Consider the following 26,999-nt stretch of genomic DNA (forward strand, 5'->3'; position numbering starts at 1 on the left):
TCGGATCTTCTGCGTGATGAATACGATACGACCTATCAGATTATAAAAAAAAATTTATGATCAGTAATAAAAATGCCATTTGTAAAAGAATCGATGCCTTTTAAAAGATATCGCTGCGTTGAGCGAAAGCAATTTCTCTTGCAAATTTATTTTATATTCAAATTGATCGTTATTACTAATCGGTTTTCAGGTACTACACCGAATTCATTTACGTAGCAACGATTAAGTCCCATTAAAATGTATATTCCGTTTGATTATTGTTAAATATCAAGTATGGGCATTTATCATTTTAACAATACAATTAGATCTTGTAATTATAGCAACCTAATTTTCATAATATAATATTGGTCATGGGCATAATGCAATCAGTTTAATAATCGCAGGAATTAAACTATCACGAAATATCAATAGCACCGGTAACAAGATTCGAAACTCATATTATGCTATTTGCGGTGATGAAACTCACTCAGATAATTTCCATAAACACTTCAATACGTTGATTTCAACTAATTGAGAAATATCTCGCAAGGGTCCATATTAAAATTGATGAATATGAACTTATTTCAGATTTTTCTAAACGATTTCTTTCTTTTGTCTTTATCGTCGATAAATTAAATAAGAGACGACACCTTTATTTAATGCGCCGGGCAATCTCGACGTTCGAGCAAAAAACACCGAGGGGGGGGGGGTTATGTTTTTCCAGTTAGATCTCGGATCACGACTGCATCCCGGATTGCGACGCTCTGTTTTCGATCTACCGCATTTCCCGCGTGAATGAGCTTAATGACGCGTTTCGCGAGGGGGTTATGGAGACGCAAAATTGGCGAGTCGAGTTAAAGGTCGTTGTCGCGGATGCTAGACGAGAGCTCATTCCGTGAGATGCCTCGGCTCGCGCCTTCCAGCCGGGCTCCGGGGCACATTTAAGGATTTGTCTCGGGAAATTAGATTCTCGCCTGACTTGCAGCCTCGTTGCATCCCCGCTTTCCGCAGATTCTTCCCTCTCTCTCTCTTTTCACCCCCGACAATCCCCATACCGCCTACACCCGTCTCGATTCCCTTCGGCGTATCAACGCCTCGTCGTTCTCCTCGTCGGAGAATATCCCGTCTGTCCTTAGCCCCGGGTACTTTTCGCCGGGAGTTCGCTCTCATTGTCGCGTCAGGATACCGTGGGGACCAAAAATTGGACCTTTGTCGCTGGAGCTAAGTGTTAACGCGCCATTCGCGTCCTCTTTCCTTCGACTCCCCGAGCGGAAGCGAAAGAGGAATTAACTCTTGGGAAATTATCGTCTCGCTGGACAACGAGAACAAAGCGAAACGTTTTGTATGATACGATGCGGTTCGACGCGGATGATAACCAAATCTCGCGTTTTATTCGTATGATAATGAATATTTTTCTGGATTATTATGGGCCTGTCAAATGTCAGTTCTATTGAATTGTTGGTAATTATTGTCATTGAATCACTGCGTTTGTTGCAGTGAGCAATTATAATTATCTAAATCGGGGCAAGCTGATTTCCGAATTTTTTCCGGGTGATGTCACGGCTTACAACACCCCTCCCCCCATGGAAAAGAAGAACTGAGGCTTGGGTGCTTATCTGAGGCGAAAGTTTTTCTCGCCTCTTTTTTCTTTTCGATAGGGTTTACAATTATTTCCGATTTTCGCCGTGCTAATATGGATGTTCTGCTCGCTTCCTTTTTACTATCCATATAGTTATTCCTACGATTCCTAGCACGATTATAATTATAATAGAGTGCTACATATAAAAGAGATAAAGAAAGAGCGAACGCGAGCGAGCGAGAGAGAGGGAGAGAGAGGAGATGCACATATAGAAATGCGAAGGAAGAGATCGAGAGAGAGATCGCGTAGGGCATTAGACCGGGGATACGCGGAAGAAGGCACGGGGTACGGGGGGCGGAGAAAGGGAGTAGATGAGGGGGATCGTAATTCATATGCTAATCTGGAGGAGATGCCATTGTAATCTCCGGTCGCCTGCCTCCGTGCGGCCCCACAAAGCCTCGGCTTGACGCGGATGCAGGAGTGATCCTGAGCACGGTGCCGCTGCCGCTGCCGCTCCCGCCGTTGCTTCTGCAGGAGCGGCAGCGGCAGCTTCACCGTGCTCAGCTATATACCTATGTAGACGCTGTATCCACGTAGTCGCAGAGAGTTCAATCAGGGGGGGTTACTGAACTTCGACAACACCGTCGAGCCGCCTCCACCCTCATTGGCATCACCGATGTCTATCCTTCGTCGCGTACGATCGTACAAGATGGTTTCCATTTTATCTTCGCGTCTCACTTTGTCCACCCCCCCCCCCCCTGATTACCTCATCCTAATAACCATCTAGGCGCGATCTTTGCGATCCTTTATGGCCATTGACGTGACCGTCATCGGATTCCTCGGCGCGATACAGTTGTTGATGACGTCATGTAATTTGTTGGGATAACGCACGGGATCGTGGCAGATCCTCGGTCGCGTAATTACAGGTCCGATGTTGCGCGTAATCTGCTTTAGGATGTCAAAACCCATCCGTGTTCGTCCGACATCAACATCCATCGGAATTAAAACTATCTCGAAGACGTATTACGTTTTAATAACCTCTGGCATTTGATCGCGCCTCGCAATCTTGAAATTAATGATATTATAGGATTATTATCCGGTAACAATCGGCGCGCCCACGCATTTAGGTCACTCGAATATCCCTCGTCAGTAGTAATTCATTTTTCCCTCTAATCCGTATATAAATTCTATCTCGATCGAATAAATGGATTCTACGAATTTTGTTCTTGATCTGAAAACGGATTTAAATCGAATTGAATCACTTTAAGTTCTTCCAAGTAGGTCGAATATACCATAATCGTTTCTTGCCGACTTCGCGAACTATCACGTGAGAAACATTGTATTCTTAGTAAGCAAAATCGATTTAACTTTTTCACGACATATATTCCTATTAAAAAGAACGAGGGAAGTGACGCCCCCACTGCTTTGTAGTCATAAAATGATAGTTTAAGATTATAGCGATGCCTATAATCGTTTCTCTCTTCCATCGAGAACGGTTTCATTGTTCCAAGGGACCGTTTCGTCTTTTTCCAGGTTAATGACTGTCCTTTACGTCTGCATTTCGCAGCCCCCGACATGCAGTTTAATTACATCATCTTATAGATTTCCTTCTGTAACGACTAGCATTCGAGCGCGGCAACTTCGCAAAGTAACGTCCTATTAGTGATACAAAAGCTAAATCAAGCTTTTTAATTGCAAGACGATACTCTAAAACGCTCGACTGCGGAAATGATGGCTTGCCCAGCTGTATCGCTTCCTCATATCGCGCACCTCGAGAAATTTACACGCGCAAGATATCGCAAAGATATCGTGTTTGCGTGATAAATCCGCGAATTGTATGGCAAACCGCACAAACAGTCCGAAAGATATTTTATACTGTATTTGACTTTATCTTAAATTCTTGCTAACGTTTATATATAGATTTATCGTGTCAAAATGCGCGAACAATGACCATTCATAAACGCGCTATCTTCCGCACAAATATCGGCGCAATTTTACGACCGTAACTGGCATGAGCTATGCACTTATCCTTTCCGGTTCTTATCGCGGTGGTGTATCATCGGGGATACATTTTACCTCGGAAAGATCTTAGCGAAAACCATTCGAGTGAAGATTCTCCGACGAAGCTCCTTCCCGAAGCATTTTTCACGCACGTCGATGGTAAGACTCCGGCGCGCGCGATAGTAGCAGCCGAAGCAGCCGGAATTAAGTTTACAGCGACGAGAACAGATTTGAGAAATGCGTATCTCGCGTGGAAGTTGGCCCGCCGACTCAGGGTCGGTCGAAGTTTCTACGACTGGATAAGGGTGAGTGCTGCTGTACCGGAGCTAGTTGAGCAAGTAGATAAGTTTCGATCCCTCAGCGAGCCTTCCTCCCACCGCCATCACTCGCCCTACCGCTACCCTCTTCGTCGTAGATAAACGTATCCTGGAATATCGGGATGAGGGAAAAGGGGGGGCCCACGGACGCCTTCTCGCGTCGCTGCCAAGTTCGGCCCGGCTGACGTGACATGGACTAGTCTTAAACCCGTCCGAGAGAAATCCTCGCGGATTATAAGAGTCCGTCTTCGTATTTCTTCTTACGAAGAAGAACGACGGGGATGACGGTGGGGTCGTAAGGCAAGCGCGAACTGGCTCGCTGAATTTGTAACTGCAGTTTCATGATGTCACGGCTTACAACACACTCTCCTCCTTTATCTTGGTGTACTCCTTGCATTGAAGTCCTGCCCATCTTCGTCGGAAGGAAGGACTTCGGAGTAGTTGCCGGCTCGTCGGGAACGTTGTCCCCGGTGCGGCGCGGGCTTTGCGAATGGTAACGAAGGGGGGCCCCAACGGCTCTTAGCCTTCGGGAATTCCCGGACGAGCTTCTCCGCTATTTACATGCATCGGAAGCGACGCCGGGAGCTTCGGCGATGGCGCTCGCCGAACGGATGGAACAGTATCGATCGGTTACGACCCGCCTCCAAAGATAAATACCATATTTTTAATTAAATCGTGGCTCCGATGATACAAGCTATATTTGCCGAGATGCTTTATAGAAATTAACGTATGAGCCGAATCGAAAACGCGAGCGAATGGATGAACGGATGGATATGCGTCAGATACTATTTTACAATACTCGCAATCGCGCTGATTAGAGATCGCGCGTTTTTTTCCTTCAAATAATATCGGCCAAATTGTATATTTATATAATATATGAAATAGATCGACGGGACGACAATGGGCGTATGGTCACGCGATTTGGAGAAAACACGAGCGTGGGCATGAGCGCGAGCGACGACTCATTAAAAACAATGATCAATTGACAATTTGTCTCTCGTCATATATGTATATATATACGTGGGTGCCCCGTTATCCTACCGTGACGCAAAATTTATGACCTGCGGCCACCGCGGCGATAAGCGTATGTCAACATGACGGCCATCGCCAGTTGTAAAATTCCACGTAATTAATAAAATTGGCTCTCGGCACAAGGTGTGCACGGGGAAGATACGGCGCGGGCGCCGCGCCGCGCGAAGAGGATCCGCGCGCACGACAACTCTGTAGAGAGAACGAGCCGATGAATATCAGCGCGACTGGGCGGGTGGTACCGCGGTGTTACATTTTTTATCGTGTAGTCTATCGCGCCACCGGCGCGAGTATGAATTTTATACGACGAACGTGTTATCGCGACTCACTATTACTGCGAATTATCTGTAGTTTATTACATTATACTCTTGTACACGATTGATATGGAATATAATGCTGTTAAAGACACGTAGTACATATGCTGCGCGGAATAAAAATTGTTTCCCCATACTTATAACTAACATGAGAAGTATGTTTCCAGCATGAAACATTCACATAATTTCTAATTGATTTATAACGAACCGCATGTGTTCGTGAGATATTTAATTATTTGCCGTTGGATAATATCCAAAAAATATATGTGAGTACGATCTCGGTACGACGTACCGAGTATTTTTACTTGTAAAAGTGGAAATATTGTGGCTAGTAAGAAATGGAAACGTTACTTTGACAGCGTTACGATTCTTTTAAATAATTGCTTAGCTAAATTTAATAGAATTTGATAAGAATTTTGATATTCCTCGTCATAATTAAATTAGTAATATAATTTTTTCGATATCGAGATACATATTGGATCGATTGTTCTTACCTCCGCGGTTTTCACTGTCCGCTGGTTTCACTTGAATAGGACGGTTCATCTGCAACAGAAATAAAACGACACGTTAGTCTTCTCGCAATAAGGCGTCTCTGGTTCCTACGATATTTCTCATATTTACAAACAGTCGCGGGCTTTCGTCTTTCTATTTCTGCTTTTATCCTTATACTGAAAGGATAGAAGTGGAGCAAGAAGAACGAAAGCCCATGGACGACGAAGGACGAAACCGACATGCGGGAGGGAGGGGGTTGGAACAGGAATATCCAGTTTGCCGAGAAAGCGGAAGTATCGTTATTTGTCCGGCATGTATGCGCTCGTCCTTCGTGTCACTTCGGCCCCGTTCAAATACCATCAGTGGTTGCGAGAGCTTCCTCTGCCGTTGACAGTTCTGGCTGTCAGAGTGCGCGTGGGCTCGCGAGTAGAGCGCAGAGAGAGAGTCGGAGACGGGAACGAGATGGAACGAGTGACAGAAGCGCTCGAGAAAGGGCGAAGAGGACGAGGAGGAGAGTAGCCGGGTTTCTCATCCCATCGTTGTGGGTTACGAAAGCACGGAACCCGCCACTCGTCCTTCCGTCGCGGTCCTGCTAGAAGTCCTTTGGACCGCTGCGGATGGGTCGGGATCCCAACGAACAAATAACATTGTTTATTTCTCGGACGGGTCGCACCGCCGCAGCGCGTTCCAGTTCGCTCCTAGGGGGATGAGAATGCATGATTCATGACGTGGGGAACACAGGACCGTACTTCGATCCCAGTTTCCACTCCTCCCGCTTCTTGTTCCCGTCTCTCCGTCCCTCTCTCGTCCCGCTTTCATTCCTTCCATCGACTTCGCTCGGTCTTGAACTCTTTGCACAATATACCCCTTTCTCACCCTCCCCCTTCTTTCTCACTTCCGTATCTCCGTTGGCGCAAATGCCGCTTGGTATTATCCTACTGCTGGCCTTGCAGATCCTTTCTCTCTGACCAATTTTCCTCCGAGGATCGCTGGACTGCCGCAGACGCAAAAGAGTCACAAGACCTTATGTTTTACTGGTGACACGATTTTACTTTTCAAACATCTGTAATATACGAACGCGCGTATATCCATGGCACCAAGAAAGAAATAATATACATACGAGAGCATAGTCATTATCGAAAAATTATCAATTTTTTAATAGTAAAATTAAATTTCCATTAACATAAAACACGTATGACTTCGTTCGAGTGTAGACTGAAAAGGTGACAATATGTAACGGGATACTAAACTGGGAAATCTGATTTGTAACATATACAACTCTGTGCTACGACCATCTGTCTTCTGTTTCTTTTATTTTTATTATACACTTCCATAAGAATCACGAGGGAAAGATATGCGGTGGGGTGAGAACGTGCTCGGCAACCCCGAAACTTTTTCTGCGCGCATGCATATCGGGCACAAAGAGGAGCGACGTTACGTCGGGGTCAGTGCTACGATCACGTAGACATTATACGTAGTGTATGTACGTCGAACGAGCGAGCATGGGGTGTTTTCCGGGTTCATGGAGCTCTCTTCTTCGAGATCGATATAACGCAACCATATCATGCTTGTGCACGTAACGCTGTCCCTCGTCGAGGAAATTTTCTAACGGCGTCGCATCATCGTATTCGTATAAGTGAGTCCCGAAAGGATAGAAAACGCGAGATTGAAGAGTCTGTGGAAGAGATAGAAAACACGAAAGATTGCACGTCTCTATACGAGCAATTAACTACGTCTCGTGGGATCAAACTGCGCTATTGATTAATCCAGCGATACACGATTGTCAGGCGGTAATTACTCGCGACTCTGTGAAGAGGGTCGCCATTAACTCTTTAATATTTCATAGCGGCGGCTGTACGTCCGGTCGCGATTCCCGAGAACGGCGTGCGCGAGGGACGACGGAAGGAGAGAAAACGGTCGTGACGACAAGCAAGACAGCGAGGGGGAAACAGAGAAAGAGGAAGATCGAGATGGAGAGAGAAAGAGGGAGAGTGAGCGAGCGAGAGAAAGAGGGGGGGGGGAGGAAGAGGGAGAGGGAGAAGGTCACTTTAAGCACTGTCCGCTGGTCAGGAAATTAAACTTTGAGTCGAGAACTGGCCATTAGGCGTTTGTTGTTGCCTCGTTGTCAGGGGAACCCGGCGTCCGTATAGATACCGGAACTGAGATACGACGCTCCGTCTCCCGCCTTGTCTCTCCGGACGAGTTTAACGTTGAATGCATCGTGTAAATGTCACTTACGACCCGAGGGATCTGTACCAGTCAATAACGATCAGGTGAGCGAGACTTCCGCTCGAGTGAGACATGCCGTGGCCGACTATTAACTACCGCGTAATCTCGTCGTCGCGCCCGGTGGTCGTGGTAGTCACTCGATTGCAACAGCGAGGTGATGTCAATTGGCAGCGTGCCACGGTATCGCAGCGAGACGCCGTCGCACGTTTCCGAGAGATATGCATTAGCCCCATCATTTGAAAGCCTGTATTATTTGCTTTATTATTAAAATGATATCTCTATTTGCAATTTATGAGAGTGTGAAGAGTGAAAAGGGCACGATGAATGTTTGCGGGAGAGAAGCGTTATTAAAACTGAAAACTGATACTTTCTGCGTACTAATTGGCAGCGACGTTTGTTGAATATGTCGACGCGCGTTATCCTCGCAAAGGAATTTTAGATTAAAGTAACATCGCACGCGTCGTACGCATTATATGCAAAAACGGACGAATGGAGACGGATAGTTGTAGGTCGGCTTCATGCATAAAAGTCGTTTTGGGCTCGCGATTAACTCTCGTCCTTTTTGATGCGCCACCGGAGGAAGCTGGATAATTAAGTATGTTTTTTTTCAACGGGGAACGTCGTCGTGCTCTCGTAGAGAGATCACGGAGAAAAAGCCGCGCCTCTATTTAACGATCGCGTTACGATCGAGCGTCGACCCTTTGGCAATTTGTGTCATCAGCCGCGTGCACTTGGAAAATCGATCCCCTTGAGAGGCACCGCTCAAGATGGATGGTAATAAGTAAATGTGTTTGCTGAGCCCCGAGCGCGCATCACGAGCAATTAATTAAGCTCGATTATCTATGTACACTGCGGGAAAGTGCGCAGCCTCGCTACCATCCGGTAGATGCTGAATGATAGCCACGCGCGTGGCAAATGCGCCGAATGATAATGCCACCTTGTACCCTTGCGGTAGAACTTCGTCTTATCGAATTAACGTCAGAGATATCTCTTGCACGGTGGAGAATATTTTCCTTCGGCGAGTTTATACTCGTACGGAGTTGATGTACAACGAGATAACGTCAGAGAATAGGCGTAACACGTCAATCGTGATAGTAGTTCGAAGATGACGCTTTCGTAAGAATACCGAACGACCGCGTGCCACTGGAATCTTGATCATCTCAATTTATGCCCATTGATAAACCCCGAGGCCTTTTCTTTCAGGACGAACGGCTTTCTAGAGAGCCACGCAAAACCCAGATAGAGGATGGGCGCAGGCTGATAACCGCCGAATTGAATGGTGAATGCCGTTTCGGAAATTGAATAAGCTATCGTGCTAGGGCCGAGCTGCCGAGTGGCGCTGCCGGTATTTGACCTGCCTGCGTGCAATCAATGTACTGATTGGAGATAAGGGCTCGCCCTGTAGCCCCCGGTATTCTCCCCAGCATGATTTATATACGTACGGTCTTTGCCGGCGATGTATTCATTACTTGATTACTGATTACCCATCGGCAAGTTAATACCGATCGTGATCCTGTAACTATAGACATCCGGATCTCTCTCGCGTAAGATATTCATATTTGTACATTCAGTTCTATGCATCCTCGAATGTGCTCTAATGCCGCTAGTCGTTGATTATCAAGCTTAACAAATTTTACGTTGTTTTAATTTTCTCTGGAAGAAGTTTTATAGCTCTTAAAACTCGCAATTGATCCTTTGCATATTATTGCGGGTGATTTTATCAACCGAGCACGAAAATCGTCAAAGCACGAGCCGAAGACGGTTCGGCTATGAGCTCTCGACATTTTCGTTACATAATTCAGTTATTCTAATTACTACGAGTGCGCACTGGCTCGAGTTAACTTGAATAATCCTTCGCGTGGATATCAAGTGGGGGAACTGCATGCTAACTGCGCGAAATCTGCGCGTTCGCGGTTCGTGCCCGTTAATACGGCTAATTTGTCGACTGCTTCGAAGCAAATGCCAGGCCTCTTTGTGTGTTCGTGTCGGATGCTGCGCAGCAGATACCAAAGCGGAGGAAACGCGGAAAGAGGGTGAGCTGCCAGCGAGCAGATTAAATCTAAATGGATCCCGGCCGTGATCTAATTGACAAATTAATTGCAACCCGTAATTAATTTCGCCGACAATTGATATTTGACGTTTCGTTTGTTGCCGACTAACTGGCTCTTCGAAATGAGCCCCGCGCCCTTTTCTAACGTTTCGCCTAGAATCTGCGGCAGAGCTGACCGATCGCGAGTGAGAGCTATTCTATTGTACCGTTCATACTGTATTTCGTCCAATTTGCGAATTTGTCGGCAGTATTGCGCGCTTAGCGCGTTATCGGCGTAACTTTTTTGACGCGGTCAAACAATGTATCCCCGACCGAATGATAACTCGCATTGAAGCGCAGGTTGCGATTCAATGCAGGATAACACCTGCGTCCCTCGCATCGGCACGGCCGCATCGGCGCCTGTCGGTTCGCCTGTTTGTGATTATAAATAGGATTCGCGTTTTATTGTCGGGAGCAGAGTGTCGCATGATCGAACGTCATGCCAAATAACGATGTTCTCCACGTGGGTCATGCGCGCTCAAACTAATACGGATATAACTGACTACGTGCAGCAGGAATCGAAATAGTCAATTGATCAGTTCATCAAGAATAGCTTTCTACGAAATTCGGAGCAAGATAACTTAAGCAATTAACAAAATTGTAACGTTAGAATAATAATCAAATTTTAGTGAGAAATTACCAAAATATGAATTTCTTTGATAAGTGACAAATAAGAAAATGTTATACAAGTTATCAAACATAAAATTCCCACATTTTTCTATTTCTGATAAACGATTTAAATGATGGTTTATTTTCTAAATATGATATTGTATAAATTTAAAATGAAAAGATTAGTGGATATTATTAAAACTAATTTGAAAATTTTATATATTTTTAATTATATATTTAAAGTGTGGTTAAATAGAATATTTTATTCTATTAGAAGAAACGTAAAAAACCTTTCCTTCACAATTTTGTATATATATATATAATATTGTTGCGCAATATTTTTATTCATGAATTGTCTCGCTAAAGGAACATATTGCGGAACAAATTTTCCTTTAACGGGAACATGTAACATTTCTATTTTGGATGTTGCACTTTGAACGTCGATGATCACGTTTGCACGCTATGTCCGTTAAATAAAAACTCAAGTTTAGAAAAGCAATTCTATGGCGGTTGTGTCAACCCGTGTTTTTTCGGGACATTCGCGCTAAAATTCAGACGCAGTAGAAATCGAACGATCGCCACGCGTGTATCGCTATCCCTATATCTCTTTACTGTGTGTGTTGTCGGGTTACGATACTGCGGCAAAGTAACGCATTCTCTCGAAGCGGGAATTACGTTGCGCTTTTTCCCAGTTTCGTAACCATACTCTGGCATACTGCCGGGCGAATTTTTTTACACGATTACACGATCGTACCTGTACGAGGTATAAAGCATTTCGCTGCCCCACCTATTCAATTTCTCTCTTTTTTTTCAGCTCCATCAGTTTTTTCCCTAACGCTCTACAAATATTTGAGCGCCGACTATACCCTCCCCCCGCCGAAAGAGCATTCGAGTCGAGTGAGCTTTTGCGCCCCCCTCCAGGCTACTCGTCGTTCACCGATTGTAATCTAAGCCAATGCTTCGGCGCGCATTAAATGTCAAACGTTATACGTCTCTCTATTTCACGGCTTTGCGGTAGCGAGCGCCGGGGCGTTGGATGTGGCAGCCGGCTGGACAAACGCTCGGAAAATCGTGAGGCGGGATGCGATTGTCCCAACGGTTTACAGCGCTCTTTGACGCGGTTCCGTTGTCACGTACCGCCATTCCGAGCTTCGATCGCCGCCCATTTGGCGGGTTACAGTCGTAACAACGTCGAAACTTCATTGCTTCTACATGATCTGCCCTGGCAAATGTTTGCGTCGCGCATAAGAAACCTGACATCACGCAGATCGTCGGGGGAACAGTTATAGCTTAAAAGAGGCGTTCCGAGAAAATGCCAAGATTTTCGACGAAAATTTCAAGTCGGGGAAGAAGGTCAAAGAGAATCACCAAGTTCGCGAGAAGCTAACAGTGCGCGTGATCTTCGGAATTTTCGAATTTCAATGCTGTTTCAAATTGTCGGTCGGTCCATGCGGAATCTCAACAAAATCCCAATTTTGTCGTGATGAATAAATGCATTTATCGAAATGCAAAGCGCTGTCATTTCTACGTTAGGATATGGATTACGTTAGAAGAGTAGCGACGATTAAATCGACAAATCCAATGAGAGAGGACTCCCCTATTTGAGTTTTGTCACGATGATGAATTTTAATCGACAATCACATCGTGGATTCGTGTCCAGATGCTGGCCCAGGCATATCCGTTCATCGTCTGCTGGCGCGATCCGGTTTATTATTGGCGATGGGCCGGCATCCGGATTTAGGATTGATGTGCCATGCAAAGCGCCGCGCGCGGCCATGTGGCGGGCCACATTACCAACGGCGTTATGCACGAGCACATTCACGTGTGCCGCCGCATTAATTGATGCGCGTCTCTGCATCAACGCCCCCAGTCCGTGAGCGTCTCGTGAGAACTCGTCATGTGTCTCGCCAACGGAGAATTTCCGATACAATCGCCCAACGTTTTCGCCTCTATAAACATAGACGGCGCATGCGGGAGACGAAGAATATCTATGATCGACAGCGAGATGGACAGACCGACGAGACTTAAAATATCCGTGAATGTTTTCGTCGATCGAATTATCATTCTTTCACACACTGTAATCACAAACATAGTATAGCTTATATTAACTACGATCGCATCGTAATACCGCGGCGATAAATCTCCTCTTTTCCCGTTTTCCTCGTTTTTTAATTGCATGCGAAGTATATCTCGTGCATCGGCAAGTATCACTCTACTTAATGAACGCGCTCTAGTTAATTCGTTCCTGAGAAGCGCACGGAGGATCGATAGATTCTTCGAAAGTAGATGCGCCGCAATATTTGAAATGACGCAGAGGCTGTAATATAAAATAAATAAAAAGAAACTTGCATGATTAATCAGACGATCGCGAAACGGCTCTCCTGTTCCCCCTTTTCTCCAAACCGCTGAGTAACCGAACCAGACACGCCCGCGACATCGAAACAGCTGCTCGCGTGTCTCGACGTACGCGCGCGCGCGCGCGCGCGATTCACGCGTATGTCACGCTCGCGTGTAGTACGCGCTGTTGCTAACGTTATGCATAGGGCCGGCGCGAAGGGAAGAGAAGCAGGAAAACCGGCGTGACGAGGGCGTTATTGTAAACGTTACGCACGTAGAAGCTGCGCGACATATGGATAGGTACGCGTTACGTCCGCATCCGCGCTCGCGCGCACATGTTGCCCGTCAAGCCGCCAAAAATAGTCACGCGTAAACACGCGCGAGTGAGGATCTTTTACGACTTGAGCGCGTTAAAGGACTGCGCGATAACGCATCGACGGGAAAGGAGGATGGGGTACGGCGGGGATCCACTGGAAATCAGCAGCCGGTCGTAAATTCACGGGGGTATCATATGCATTTACACGCGTGCCCGTCAAGACGTCTTCCACGTCGTCGTTCCTTCGCTCCCGCTTTTACGATCTCGCCGTACATTTCCGCGTACGCGAATCGTACGTCGAAAGCGACTACGTGACTTGAATCTTGATGCATGTATCACGAGCGAGCTCGAGCGAGGACGCGCACGACCATCGCGCGCGGGGCCCCGGGAAGAAATCTGACATTCACGAGCCTAATCCCGTCTCGCGATCCGCGGATTGATCGATCCGTCGGGCAAGAGGAAGCGTCGGCAGGGAGCTCCCGATGCGGCGCGACGAATGTTTAATGTGTATACACATCTTCGCTCGAGCGACACGTGCGAGGGGCTTTCCTTACTCCCTTGCAAGGGCGAAGGAGGAGTGTAGTCGGGGAGATTTAAAACTATTCGCGCAAGCGCACTCACCATCTGCAGGTCGTTCCGACGCGACGATACCACTTCCAGAATATGAACCATTGGTGAACAATTAAGCGCGGGGTGGTCGTCGTACTGGCGGGTGCGCGAACCCGCGAACTTTCCGAACTTCCGCCCTTCGCGAGCGCACAATCGAGGTCGCGCGATTGTCGATCGTGATCGACACGCGTCGCGAATTATCACAACACGGAACGAGGAGTTCGCGCGAGGAGATCGTCGATAGCACACGTTGTATCTTGCGCCACTTGAAGAATTACCCGGATCGGTTACTGTCAGTGGATTTGCGATACCGTCCAGGAATTCAGCGAGGATGTTTAAGTCTTCTTTGTCGTTTGTCTCTTCTCTCGCGCCGAGAGAGTAAACGAGATCACACACCGGATATCGCGTAGTATCGCCGGTAGGTACGCGGAGTTTGGCGTGCGCCGCACGTGTGCGTACAGGGAGGGCACGAGCGAGCGAGCGGGCGGGCGCGACAATGAGAGCAAAAGGAATAGAGGGGACAGAGCTATAGATAAAACCCCGAACGCAGCTCGCCCGCGACTGATTCTCCAAGCCTACACGCACCCTCTAGTTTTCTCCCTTTCATCCCCCACTACCCACCCTCTCGACCACTATCCCCTTCCTCCTTCTCCTCCTCCTCCACCTCCTCTTCTGTCCTCGCCTGCCCCCGCCTCCTTTACCGCCACCCTCCGTGCTCCTCTTACCCTTCGTAAGTCTCCCTCTTATCCCCTACGTGCGCCCCCCTCTCCGAACGCTACGCACCCTTTGCGAGAAAGCCCACGCACCCTCGGAGCAGCCGATATATTACGTCTCTCTCTCTCGCTCTCTCTCTTTCTTCCTTCTCTCTATCCTTTTATCTCTTTTCCACCTTACGCATTTTCTCGTAGCCTCTTTTCTACCCTCCGCCTCTCATGATATCGTAGTCTTTTCCCGGTGTCCTTTTCTATATCAGCGGAACCCCATAACATTCAGCCAATCAAACGAACGCACGTTTCCAGAGTTCTCGTGCTTGCGGTCCTCAAAAAAAAAAAGAAGAAAAGGAGAAAACCTGAGGCTTCGGGAGGTACTAAAGATCGGGATTCTAACCCTGGGAAAAACGTATATATGCGTGTTACCGTATACACTCACATTCTACGCATCCTTGGGAAGGCGATAGGGTGTAGGCGTGGATCTGTTCTAGGTCGAAGTTGTAATGGGGAAACATTCTCCCCGAGGCTTAGGTCTGTTCCGTGAGATGAGATAGGGCGATATCTATTAACACAGAATACCCGACATTGCGAGTCCGTTCTTTCCGCGGAGCGAAAGGGAGAGAAAGCATATTATTAAAAAAGAAGTGAAAGGCACGAATAAGAAGATCGTAGCTTGTATACCGCAGAATTTGGTATTCGAGGTATTACGCGGTGCTCGTGTGCGATTCGACGATGAAATTAGGTCACCGTCGGACGTTATCTCTTGCGAAGGGAGAATCAACGGTTGATGGAGCTAGATGAAATGTTCGTGAGCGACGTATGAGATCCGGCTTAATCCCACTATTCATGCGAAAATTTATCTTTGCCGAGCGCTTAAGCGTAAGGAGATGCATTTCGAATCTGAACGAACATCGCTCGAAAGGAGGCAAAATAAAACACGCGAATGGAGAGGAGAAACGCGAAGGGACCCGCAGTTAACCTCTCGACTTCGCCTCTGCCCCTCCCCTCCTTCCGCTCTGGGGATTTGTTGGTCCAGAAGGACCACTCGTACGTACATTCGCGAAACTCTCTGCCAAGCCCTCTCTCGCCGTACCACCCCTTCCTACGGGCATCATCCGCAGTTCGCGTTTTTAAAGGGCGCACAAAAGCCACCGGAAATTGCTGCCGGCTCTTCCGACGTTACGGCTGGTTCTATATCTGTCCCTCTCGACCGACTCCCCCCCCCCTCCCCTCAGGCCTCTCTTTCTCTCTCTCTGTTCCGTTCACGTATGCCTCTCTTTTTATCTATCTTCTTCTACCATCGACGATTTCACGAGTAGGTACCTACCGAGGCGGCAAGAGTTCTGATAATGGCGGATTTGGATAGCAGCTCGGTCGCTCCTGCATCAGGGATGAGGCGCGACGACGAATGGTCGTCGGCTTCGGGCTTGGCTTTAACGAAGGACGATCGTGGCGAGGTATATCGTGCGAAAGATCCGTCTCTCTCGCGTTATTCGTCGTGGTAGGAGGTAAGCGGACGGGTCGCCATCAGTTGGCCAGTTTAATGCGCAATCCGTTTCTACGGAGGCCGTATTTCGTTTTTATTGGTAGTATTGCCGCGATACGCTACGCGCCAATCGGAGAACGAATTTTCATTATTGCCAGTATAATGGTAACGTATATCGGAACGCAGCTACGTCGCAAGTGGTTTAGCATTTCGTGCGATCGGTGCGAAAGTTATTACGAAAGTAGCTTGAGTTTGGGTAAAACGAGATATACTTTCATATAGATTGCTGGTTGTTTCGCAAATCCTATTTTAATTAGTGCTATATTAATATATTTTCTTGCATTATTATAATTTATATCATATAATTAATTAGGGAAGATGCCATTTTCGGTTGGGCTGGATCTTGGTAGCCTAATAATAATATTTCTGTGTGAATTTTGTATACTTTTTCCAACTCTCCGCTATCAAAATCCAGTCCGACCGAAAGTGGCATCTTCTCTAATTAATTGTAAGATTCATATCCGTCCTGTTTCACTTATTATTGTTTATTTTATAAACATATACTAAACAACCGATATAGCGTTAAAAAAAGTATATATTATTTTGCTCGTTTTCATAGTGGAAATTAATTAAAAAGGCAGGTCTAATTCGACCATCTGAATTCGTCGAACTTATTGTTTCAAGTCCTTATTAAATGTCGTAAATATACTATACGTGAACGCAAAGTATTATATTCGATACAAATCACGTCATACACGTGGAAAAAGTTGGGTCGCGCTTCATGAGTTGCTAAGAGGACCGAAGACCGGAGTCTGCAAGACGCACAGTATGTTCCGGAGCTGCTGACTAGGCCGAAGTATTTACCTAGCGGCGAAGGGTGAAGATGGACGTACACGGGGGGGGGGGGGAAGGAAGCAAGTGAAAGTTCGTAAGGAAAACTCCAACGAACCAGGCCGCGTTGCTTTTTGATGACTTCGGCGAAGTTCGCCCCGGGACGATGAGGTCTGGGAAAGACTTCGAAACTCGAACGTCGATATGGAAAGTGCGGGAGCCCGGATGTTATGGATTACGCGATCAATCTCGTGCGAAAATGGCGAAAAGTTCGCGGGCCATGAAGCGCGCGAGAAAGAAAGAGAGAGAATAAAAAAGTTTTGCCGTTTTATTTGTCTGTTCCGACGTTCGTGCATCCGCGCAACCGCTGTGACCACTTTTTACGCCTGTTATTGTGGCAAGATTGATTTCATAAATTTGCGACGAGCTCTACGAGACGAATGATGTGTCGATAGGTTAGTGCTGTCGACTCCATTATATCTGAATATGTCGTCCGCCGCTTTTAGAAATTTTAGTTGGATATAGCTACGAGCCATTTAGATAGTCAGGTCTGTTTAGATAACCGCGAATTTCTACAGTGGAAAACCATCGATGCCTTTCTCAATCCAGAGACGTTCACGAAAAAAAAGAAATACTTTATCATGCCATTACATGCTTTACTTGTCTTTATATATAAAACTATAAAATAATCTGTAGACACAGCGTTTATGTTTTCGTATTAATTCAACAAAATTTCGTCACGTAGTCGCACGCGATCGATTATGTCACTTGGCAGTTTGAAGTTGATCGATCTCTCATAAATTATCGGATCATTCTCGATTAACTCCGACAAAACGTCCACTTGTATGACTCCTACTTGACACTACGAATCTAGTCCTCCATCTCATATTTTCACGTCTCTTTTAATGTCGTGAGTTCGAAAGAGTAACTAACGTGCCCGATCGCAGTACAGACTACCGTTAAACTCTCTAATGGTGGATATACGTCGTTCGTCTTTAGCGCGGAGGCGATTTGATCGCGGGACGGTTATTGCGCGCACGCGGAATCGTATAAAAGGTAATAATGCCGAGATACGAATGCGATGGAAGTAGATTTTAATGTTCTCAAGGGTGATATTGATACCGCGAAGGTTGAAACAGTGCTCTCTCGAGAATACGGTGAAATCTGATCGCGGACGATGTTATCGAGATACGTATATCCGGGGCGGTGATATTATTCATACGCGGCATGCGTTTATAAAGAAGCCACGGGCCAGAGTTAGAGAGATGCGATCGTGGACCCTCTCCATAGCAACCCGCGAGGAAACCTCTTATCCGGTCTCCCGGTATCAGAGTCCGCGATTAGCGATCCTTTCTACAAACCCGTATTCGCTACGAAGACCTTTCGCTCCATGACTCTTCAACATTCTTCGTATTGGCCTTATTACGTTTCTTTCTTTCTCGTCGGTTCTTACCTCTCCTTTGCCTAATGATTCTTTCCATCGCCCACCGACAAGTTTCCTTCGTCCTACTTTGTATTATTTTTTTTGTCACGAGTCTTCCGTTCTCGTTTTGCGATCTTATATAATCAGAGATGAGAATTTTTTTTCGAACTTTTGTGTGTTGAAATTGCGGCACTTAGAAAATTGAATATTGTATATTGCATATGTTATATATTCACGAGATCTTTTGTATAATCAAAAAGGATCATACAAAAGTAGGTTGGCCTGTGATTGATCGGTCTTGCGTAAGAAATGAAAAAGCGACCGAGTTTCAGTAGGGTAACTGATGGCATCAGCGCGCTTTGCCCCCCTCGTTGCGCTTAGGCTCTTATATTCGAGCACGCAATCAGCTAGTTATTTTGATAGCTAAAAAGAACCGTGCCATCTGCGTTGTTTCCCGGAGAGATAGAAAGTGTACACTGTTAAATTCATAGGGTTAAATTGAATTCAATTTTGAGTAATTTTTAACTATTCCATAGGTCGCCACTGCTCCTACTCAATATGTAGTTAATTTAACTAAAACAATGTTAATTTGACTAAACAAATGGAGTTAAAATAATTTTATTTTGTTTCAAATTAATAAATTTTGACGCACATGGTAGTTAAAAATAACAAAATAAATGTAACTCATGGTATTGGTTTAAATTTCATCCTCTAACCTTTAACAGTGTACATGTACGGTTTTGGTTTGATACTTGAGGCTCGTTTACTCCTGCTAAAGTTTCTATAAAATTTTTATAAAATTATAAATTATCCACTCTTGGGTAAAGATTGCTTTGATCTTAGCAAATGTTAGTTTATAGTTGCTTTAGCCTTGAGCTATATTGATAATAAATTTAAGCAGTGCAGATGTAGATCCATCGTACAGGAAAAGGAGAAACAGGAGTTCTATATATAATAGATATAAATATTCAATAGTTTATGCTAGTTTATAATAACAAAGTAAACCAAGATTGTTTATGGAAAATATAAATTTCATATTTACTACATTGTTATAAGACAATATCTACATGCAATTTTAATTAATACATTGCGCATAAGATACAATGAATATATTCAGTTGCTAGAAGTCCACAAGTTTACCGAGAATTCGCAAGACACGACGATGATTACCGATTGATTTTGTTGTAGGGGAAGAGAATACGCGTAGTGGAAGTCATGGCGCGATGCTTCAATAGAAGGAAGGGGGAAAATTACTAGATACAGTACAATTGCGACGAAGGGTAGTCCGAAAGGACGAAGGGAGGAAGGGGAGAACAGGCCAGGTGTATAAAAAGTCAGGGCTGGTTGTGCGGGGTACAATGACCTCGACTCATATCGATGTTCAATCTCCGACATCCATCTTTCTTACATTTGCTTTCACGAAGCGTAGATGCATACGTACAGTTCGTTCGATCAATATATTTCATATTTTATTAATTTTCCTAGCAACGGAAAATATTTAACACGTGTTTTGCACGATCGTGAGATTACATTGGCGCGACGTAAGAGATTTTTAGAAATTCTATTTCCTTGATCGAAACGATTGGACGCGCGGATACTTCGTAAATTAATTAGGCTAAGCCGCAGCTTCGTTCTTCTCGTTTCATCCCTCTACCTCCGCTGCTGGATATTGGCTATAAATAATGGAATTATGTAACTGCTGCGAGGGGAGGACAAAGAAACCGTTTCGTTTCGCCTCGACCCTTTCCGCCCTGCTTCGTCCTCCCTTCGAGAACTTCGTGGCGCACGCTACTCTCACTTCCATCTTTGTATTATCCCACTTTCGTTCCTCGTTGCTCTTTCAATTTTTAACATCAGGAAGGTCGGCAGCGCGAGAACAAAACCAAACTTCGAGGGAAGAATATTAAACGAAATTTTGCGATATTGAACAAGATATTGCTTCTTCACACTTCCGGAACTGTCCGTCGCGGGATAATCTTCAATGTTAAATATCACTTCGTATATTGCATTGTGTTCTCTTGTTATTTTTTAATTTCTATAGCGTATTGAATCGACGTATTCAATAATCTATTTACGTGTTTGTTTTTATGTTTGACGAATTCCCTGCGGGAAATGGATTCGTGCGAATGGTCAGCAATGTAAGATATATGCATGTTCTATATATAAATACAAATATAAATATAAAGCTCTGTTTATCCATTTCGTGAAATAACGTCCCAACAGGATGCGCGGTTAATGTTTGTTTTTTCATTTTTCTTCTTTTCAGGCGGACATCGATCGGATAGATAAACCATTGTTACGCGATATTGCTTTGTCCACACTCTACGACATGGTTAAGAAAATTGTAGATAAAAGTAGTGTGCGTTAAATTGGAAGGCGTAGGCTTTGTTTACCGTGCTCCGGAGTTTACGAAGAGTAATCGCTACTATCGATTCAGTGACGTCAGTGTCATCCTATGGAAGGCTTTACGCGATAGACAATTTTATAATCTAGTTTTTTTTTTTAATACTTATATACAGTCATCTTAGCAATAATATTTGGCATTGCATGAAATATTATAAATATCAATTGAACAAAGGTAGCAGTTATATTCTGTCGACTAGTTATTAATAATCGTGTACATAAATGAATAAACAGTAACTATCGTTGACAATAATGATCGACGGCATCGGAAGTTAATGCCTGAACTTGAAGAATCAACTGTATAATTGCCTATTATATCAGAAAAATATATATGCGCTATACGAAAATTTACGTCGATATTTACTCTAACTAGATTCTTCTGTTGTTTTTATCGAAGTGACAAACGAGGCCAATCGATCGGGTACATCCGTGTATATAAATTGCGCAACATGTTACCCCTGTTAACGGTGCGCACTGGCGTATATGGTTTATTATGTCTCACAGTTCAACGAATTAGATTAAAAATCGATAATTCCCAAATTTCTCTCCTTAACCGTAACATAAGTTGATCATGCTTTTATTCGCAGTTGCGTTATGCATGTACCTACTTTAGCTCGTTTTCGTTATCATCTATAGCCTTGATCAAAATATTGAAACATTTTACTCTGATAAGATGAAGTTACTCTATAGCTTCCCTTTCATAAATTAAAATTTATGTATTTTCGACGTCCATAAATACCTTGATATCCTATATAATGCTACATAAAAATTTGTTATGATACTACATTTGTGAACACACATTTGACTCTTAAATCTGCATTATGTTTTTGATCAAAACTGAATATGAGATGAAATCTTTATATTGGAAAGCATATTTCAAGAAGCTACTATTTTGGAGAAGAAGATATCTCACAATCTATTTTAAGACCATGTAAAATTCTGAGAACGATAGTTAATTGTATTATTTTCATTAATAACTAATGACTCCAGCGATTTTTTACATAAACTTTAATAAGCTTTGAATCACCGTGCAGCAGATGATAGAATAATAACAGTGGAATAACCACAATATTACAAAATAGCTCATTCGCACAGTTGCATTGTCTTGCTCTACATTTGGGAATACGCAGTGAAACGAAACGATGGCCTTCCGACGGAGGTCCTGACCTCGGTGCACCGCGCGTCTCTTTCGCTTTTTTTTTCATTTTACAGGCAACAACGCGACGTAATCGCACGAGAAACTCAGAAGGGACGCGGCTCTCGACACGGTGGCGAACTCGCCAGGGTAGGGTAGTTTTTTTTTGTATGTTAGCGCACGAATATACGTACGCAGGCCACCGGGCAGAAGCGACCGCGTGCATAATGTATGAGTGACGCGAAAGCCCGTCATTTCAAGCCGCACAGCCGTTTTCCTTTTGTGACATCGATCTGGTGGTGTCTCAATAATTCAGCGCGGGAACGGCGCAAGGCGTATACCCGCCACCATCGCTACCACCACCCACCATCACTACTACCACCATCACCATCATCGCTATTATCACTATTACTACCTGCCTCGACTACCACTACTCGCGATCGCCGTCGTCGTCGGCTGTACCACCGTCGACAACACCATCCGTGGCTCCTTCCTCTTTCTTCCTTCGAGTTCTGGTACACTGACCACCGAGGCGCTCGAAACCGCCCCTCACCGTGCGTCGCACGCGCGATCTCATACGCGGCGCGATCGAGCTCGCAAACTCGTCGACATTTTCCCTTTCCATCCCCGCCGGCAAGAAAGACGGTACACGCTAACCTTCCTCGCCGCCAGCCACCCTCGCGGCGCAACCCCTCGGCCACGCGACCTCGACAATGCCACCCCTGTGTCCGGCTGTCACTGACAAACGCCTGACTGTGAGGTAACGACAAATTAACGCTGCGAGGCTCAGCCGCGTGACAAAGCCGCGATGGAAGTGTTTTATACAGAGGGAAATCCGGAAACGGGGTAAACTCGGTAACAGCGGGGAAAAAGCGAGATGAAAGGGATTGTAGGAGAAAAAAACATGTAGATCGTCTAACTAAATTCCAATTTTTATTTTGAACTGTCGAGTTAAATGCATACAATTGCATATAAATGCATATGTTTACTTATATATAAAGTAATTAAAATAGTCACCTTTTAATTAATATGAATATTTCAGTAGTTTCAAATTACAATTAAAATTGCAAATAGATTTTTAAATCTTATATATAAGATATAATATATATAATCTTATTGCTGCGCAATCATTAATGGGCTGTCTGTTTTATATTAATGATCTGTATGCTTTAAATAATCTTATAAATAATCAAAAACATTTATACGCGCGGAAAAGAGAGAAAAAGCGATGTTTGAATAAAAATATCACCTAGTAAGTAACGTCGCATATAAGGAGAAAGAAAGTTCGATGTATAGCCCAAAGCATCTTTAGTCTTTCTGGTGCCAAGCGAAGTATATTAGTTTCTTCTTCAGCCACATGAGGATGTGCACTAGTCTTTTACGTTGTAACCGCTATAGTAGCATTTTAATATTGTAAACGGAGGAAAGACTTGAGTGAAAAATGTCTTCGTTCGCCCAAAGGTCAGAACGCAAAACTTTTATACGCAAAGTATATGAAACTGCATCTCCACGTACGCAATGTATATACATATATTTTTTTGAAAATAATATTTGTGAGAAAAGCTCTCAACATTTTTAACAAATATTATATATAGATATGTATTGTAATTTAAATATGACGCAGATTTATTTTAATTGATTAATGTGTGATTATTCCATCTATCACAAAGTTTTATGGAAAGGACATGTGATATTGTAGCAAACATCGGCTTGTCTCTATAACACAAAAGAGGCCTTACCGTAGCGTTATCGTTAATGCGTTTAGGTATATAATATTTATTTAAAAAACATCCATTACGCAGCCATGCGAAATATGCGACATAAACGTTTGTAATGCGCGTAGACTTTGAAATTAATCCCTTTATGCGTGTACAGGTTCACAGACTAAGTACAAAGCCAACAACCTTGTATATTAACTTCATGCATGAGCTAGCATAAGTAGATTACAGTTACTCGCCGACTTTGCGAGTGTTCATATAAAGTCGGCCGTATTGCATATTCACGTCATGAATGCGCTGGCATAATTATAACACGTTATCAAGTTATATGTACCCGGAACGGCTGGCGGTAAATTGAAAAAGTTGAAGATTCGGTGAAAATTTGTGCGCGAACTATTGTCAAAGGAGCGAAACGATCACGTTGCACAAAGGCTTGCACCCTACGCGGTATAGCCCGTGAGCTTTTAGCTTCCTTGTATCTCGCCGGGTAGGTGGATGCTCGCGTCTTCCGACGCGAGCAGATTCTTTTGTAAGCATATTTCGCGCTTTGTGTCTGCCCACCGTCGTAATGCGCCCGCCCTTCCTCCTCGTCCCCGCATCGCGCCCGGGCTGAAATTAAGGTTTCGCGCGTTACATCTAATTTCACGAGCTTGGAAAGCCGAGTTTCAAGCGCGTGACAATACTTGGGCGGACTGTCTCTTTAACTCGCGGAGGACAAATTAAAGTATCTCCGGTCGGCCTTTTCTCGCCAGTGGACGGAATGCGTCTCTACGTTTGTCCACTTTGCCAAGAGGAGAGACTGGGATGATAGCCTGAGAGGATAGGCCTTGCGGAGGATGGTTTCTGTAGGATGATGCTAAAGGGACGACGGGGCCAGAGGTGTGTACGTATCGAGGGCAACTGATATCGACTGGAGGGACACATCCACGGTCTCGGTGGCAGAAGAGAAAAGGGAGAGAAGCACTATCTTATGTAATATTTACCCCTCTTGTCTCCTCATCTACCTCGCCACTACCTATTCCCTCTGATGCCCTTGCCACCCCCTCTTATGACCTCCCCGCCGTTCTACCCTCGCTGCAGGCATATACCTATATAGCGTCCGACTCTTCTACGCATCTCTTCTTTCTCTCATCCACCAGCCTGTTCTTTCTATCAGCGCACCATCTTTCCTTCGTTGCTCGTACGGTCTACGAGGCACATATATCGGCTTATAACACCGCCTGCGCGTCCTTTTGTTTACTTCGCGATAACTATCGCCGATCGTTACGACGTCGGTTACACCCCAAGGCGGTAATACCCGTGGGTGTAATAGATTCGCGGAATTTCCGAACGAAAACTGCGACCCACAACCGCATCGACTTCGTCGTCGCGTCGCGTTAGTTCTGGTCGGTTTAGATACCGCCAAATTCCACGGCGGTTATCGCAGCTCGAACTTTATCGTCAAGTAACGACGATGGTTACTTGCCCGTGGTTCGCGCGAGTTACGTCGAAGTTGGTCTTCTCGGAGAGCGGGGAATCCTTTAACCGGTAGCTATAACAACGTCGAGTGTTAATCACGTTCAACATCCGCTGATTTTAACTATTAATTCTACATTCGATGCGATTGTAATCCGCGCGCGCAGTAGTACGCGCAATTCGCGTCAGATCGATGCAAGTTTTATCGCGGATTAATGCGTCCTACGTTTAGTTATGTAACAGCCCCGCCGTTAATCGCGCAAAATTCAGCCGAAAACGTAAAATTTGGTCCGTGGCGACTCGCGAACGAGAGAGTATAATTGTTATGACTGCGCGTTGGGTTTTCTCGCGGGGAGGAGGAAGGCGCTTATAATCCGATTCTCCTCCCCTTCGCTCTGTTTTCATAGCCGCGTTCTCATACCCCGCGTCTCTCTATAACGTCCTTTTTTTTCTCTTTGCCGAGTCACTTTGCCGTTCCATCCACCGCGCGCCCGCGCCGCCGTAATCAGGTTGCCGCTTAATGCCCGTGAAACTGAATAAAAATGCAATAGAGCGTCACGAGGTTATCGAAATCCACTTTCCCGTAGCGCAGTGCGCGCTGCGTGCTGCGATATATCGATTCGTCCACTTTGTGAGCGGACGGGCGACGGCTCGCTCGAAAACACATTGGCCCGCGGGCAGCGGGAGTGAGTGTCGAGGACGAATGGGGGTGGCGCGGAGGAGTGTATGGGTAACGCCGATGCTGAAGAGGACCGAGAGCGAAGGGTCGAGGCAAGCTGCTTTCTAGCCGGAGTGCGCGCGAAGGGAGGAGGCTGGAGGGACCGGGGGTGGTAGGGCGCTTTCGCCAAGTTCTTCGGGAGAGCTTGACCGGGACGTTGACGCCGGAGAATCGAGGTCGGCGAGCGCGGTTGAACTTTCTGTCAAAGTGTACGTGTTGTACAGCGGGTAGCCCCTCGATCACCCGGGCGAAATCAAAGCGTAAAATCAGCGAAAGCTTTTAATGCCGGAGCACGGCGGAGAGTCGAGTGATCGAGGTTGGCGGTACGCTATATTTTTCTTCTCCGCCGCCGCGCCGCGCGCTTCGCATCCCTCTGCCCATCGCCACCCCCTCCCCCTTCTCCCCTCCCCTCCCCCTCCTCCTCCCCCCTCCCCCCGAACCGACCCGACACTCCGCCTCAATTTTTTCCTGTGCAGTCAAACGGGGAGCATTTCAGGGACGGGCTTCGATTGCTTCTCCGAGAACGCCTGCATACGTGGTATTAATGCAAATTCACCAGCCGCGCGCTTATTTCGCGCTTTCTCGCTTTCGGCGAAAGCGGCGGGAGACTGACGTTTTGGGATATCAGTTTATCGGGAGCCGTCGCGATGCGGCAGGAAAGTTCACATCTTGCGCTATTTGTTTTGCGCGATGCAAAACTTGATAAGGCATGAAATTGTCGGTAAACAACCTCGAGTCTTGAGTCTTACTTTGATTTACCGAGAGAGCAAAGATCGCAGCGAGATACACCATCCAGCTTCCCAAGTTTGCAGTTTCGGTTGCCGTGCTCGCGCGCCAACTCTCTTTTCGAGTTTGCGTGAATAAATTCAACTTTGTACTTCCACATTAAATAATATCACCGCCGCCGCGCCGCGTGCTGAATTTCTTCTACATCAAGAGGCGGAAAATAAATCAAGAAAGACAAAGGCGAGTGTATTGGCTCCAAGGTTTCTCGCAGATCACATCCTCCCCACTCCCACGCGGGATCGATCCCCGGCCACAATAATCCGGTTAAATCGTAGCGGCGCCATGATTCTGGAAACTGACGGTGTTGACCAGCCGAGGCCTTAATAGCGGACGGCAATGCACGCACAGAACCGCTGTTGCGTAACGCCGCGCAAGCTGCGGCCATATTTAACCGTGACAACGAGTCGCATACAGTTGTCCGCGGCATTTATACA

General features: G+C 45.6%; 1 protein-coding gene across 15 annotated transcripts in view; it reads right to left on the minus strand.

Moving 5' to 3' along the window:
• Bru3 (bruno 3) overlaps positions 1 to 26,999 on the minus strand; it is a 268,358-nt gene that overhangs the window by 100,002 nt on the left and 141,357 nt on the right. For 12 of the 15 annotated variants that reach the window (XM_071708619.1, XM_071708560.1, XM_071708590.1 and 9 more), the window contains exon 2: positions 5,714 to 5,762. In XM_071708619.1, the coding sequence (XP_071564720.1) occupies positions 5,714 to 5,762 (49 nt within the window). Of the gene's footprint in view, positions 1 to 5,713; positions 5,763 to 13,912; positions 14,452 to 26,999 lie in introns of those variants that run through there. The other 3 variants (XM_071708610.1, XM_071708516.1, XM_071708585.1) reach the window with 2 other exon arrangements.

Source organism: Temnothorax nylanderi, unplaced genomic scaffold (genome assembly GCF_030848795.1).
Source record: "Temnothorax nylanderi isolate EJ_2023f unplaced genomic scaffold, tnyl_v1.0 TNYL_tig0004_pilon, whole genome shotgun sequence".
NCBI classification, from domain to species: domain Eukaryota; kingdom Metazoa; phylum Arthropoda; class Insecta; order Hymenoptera; family Formicidae; genus Temnothorax; species Temnothorax nylanderi.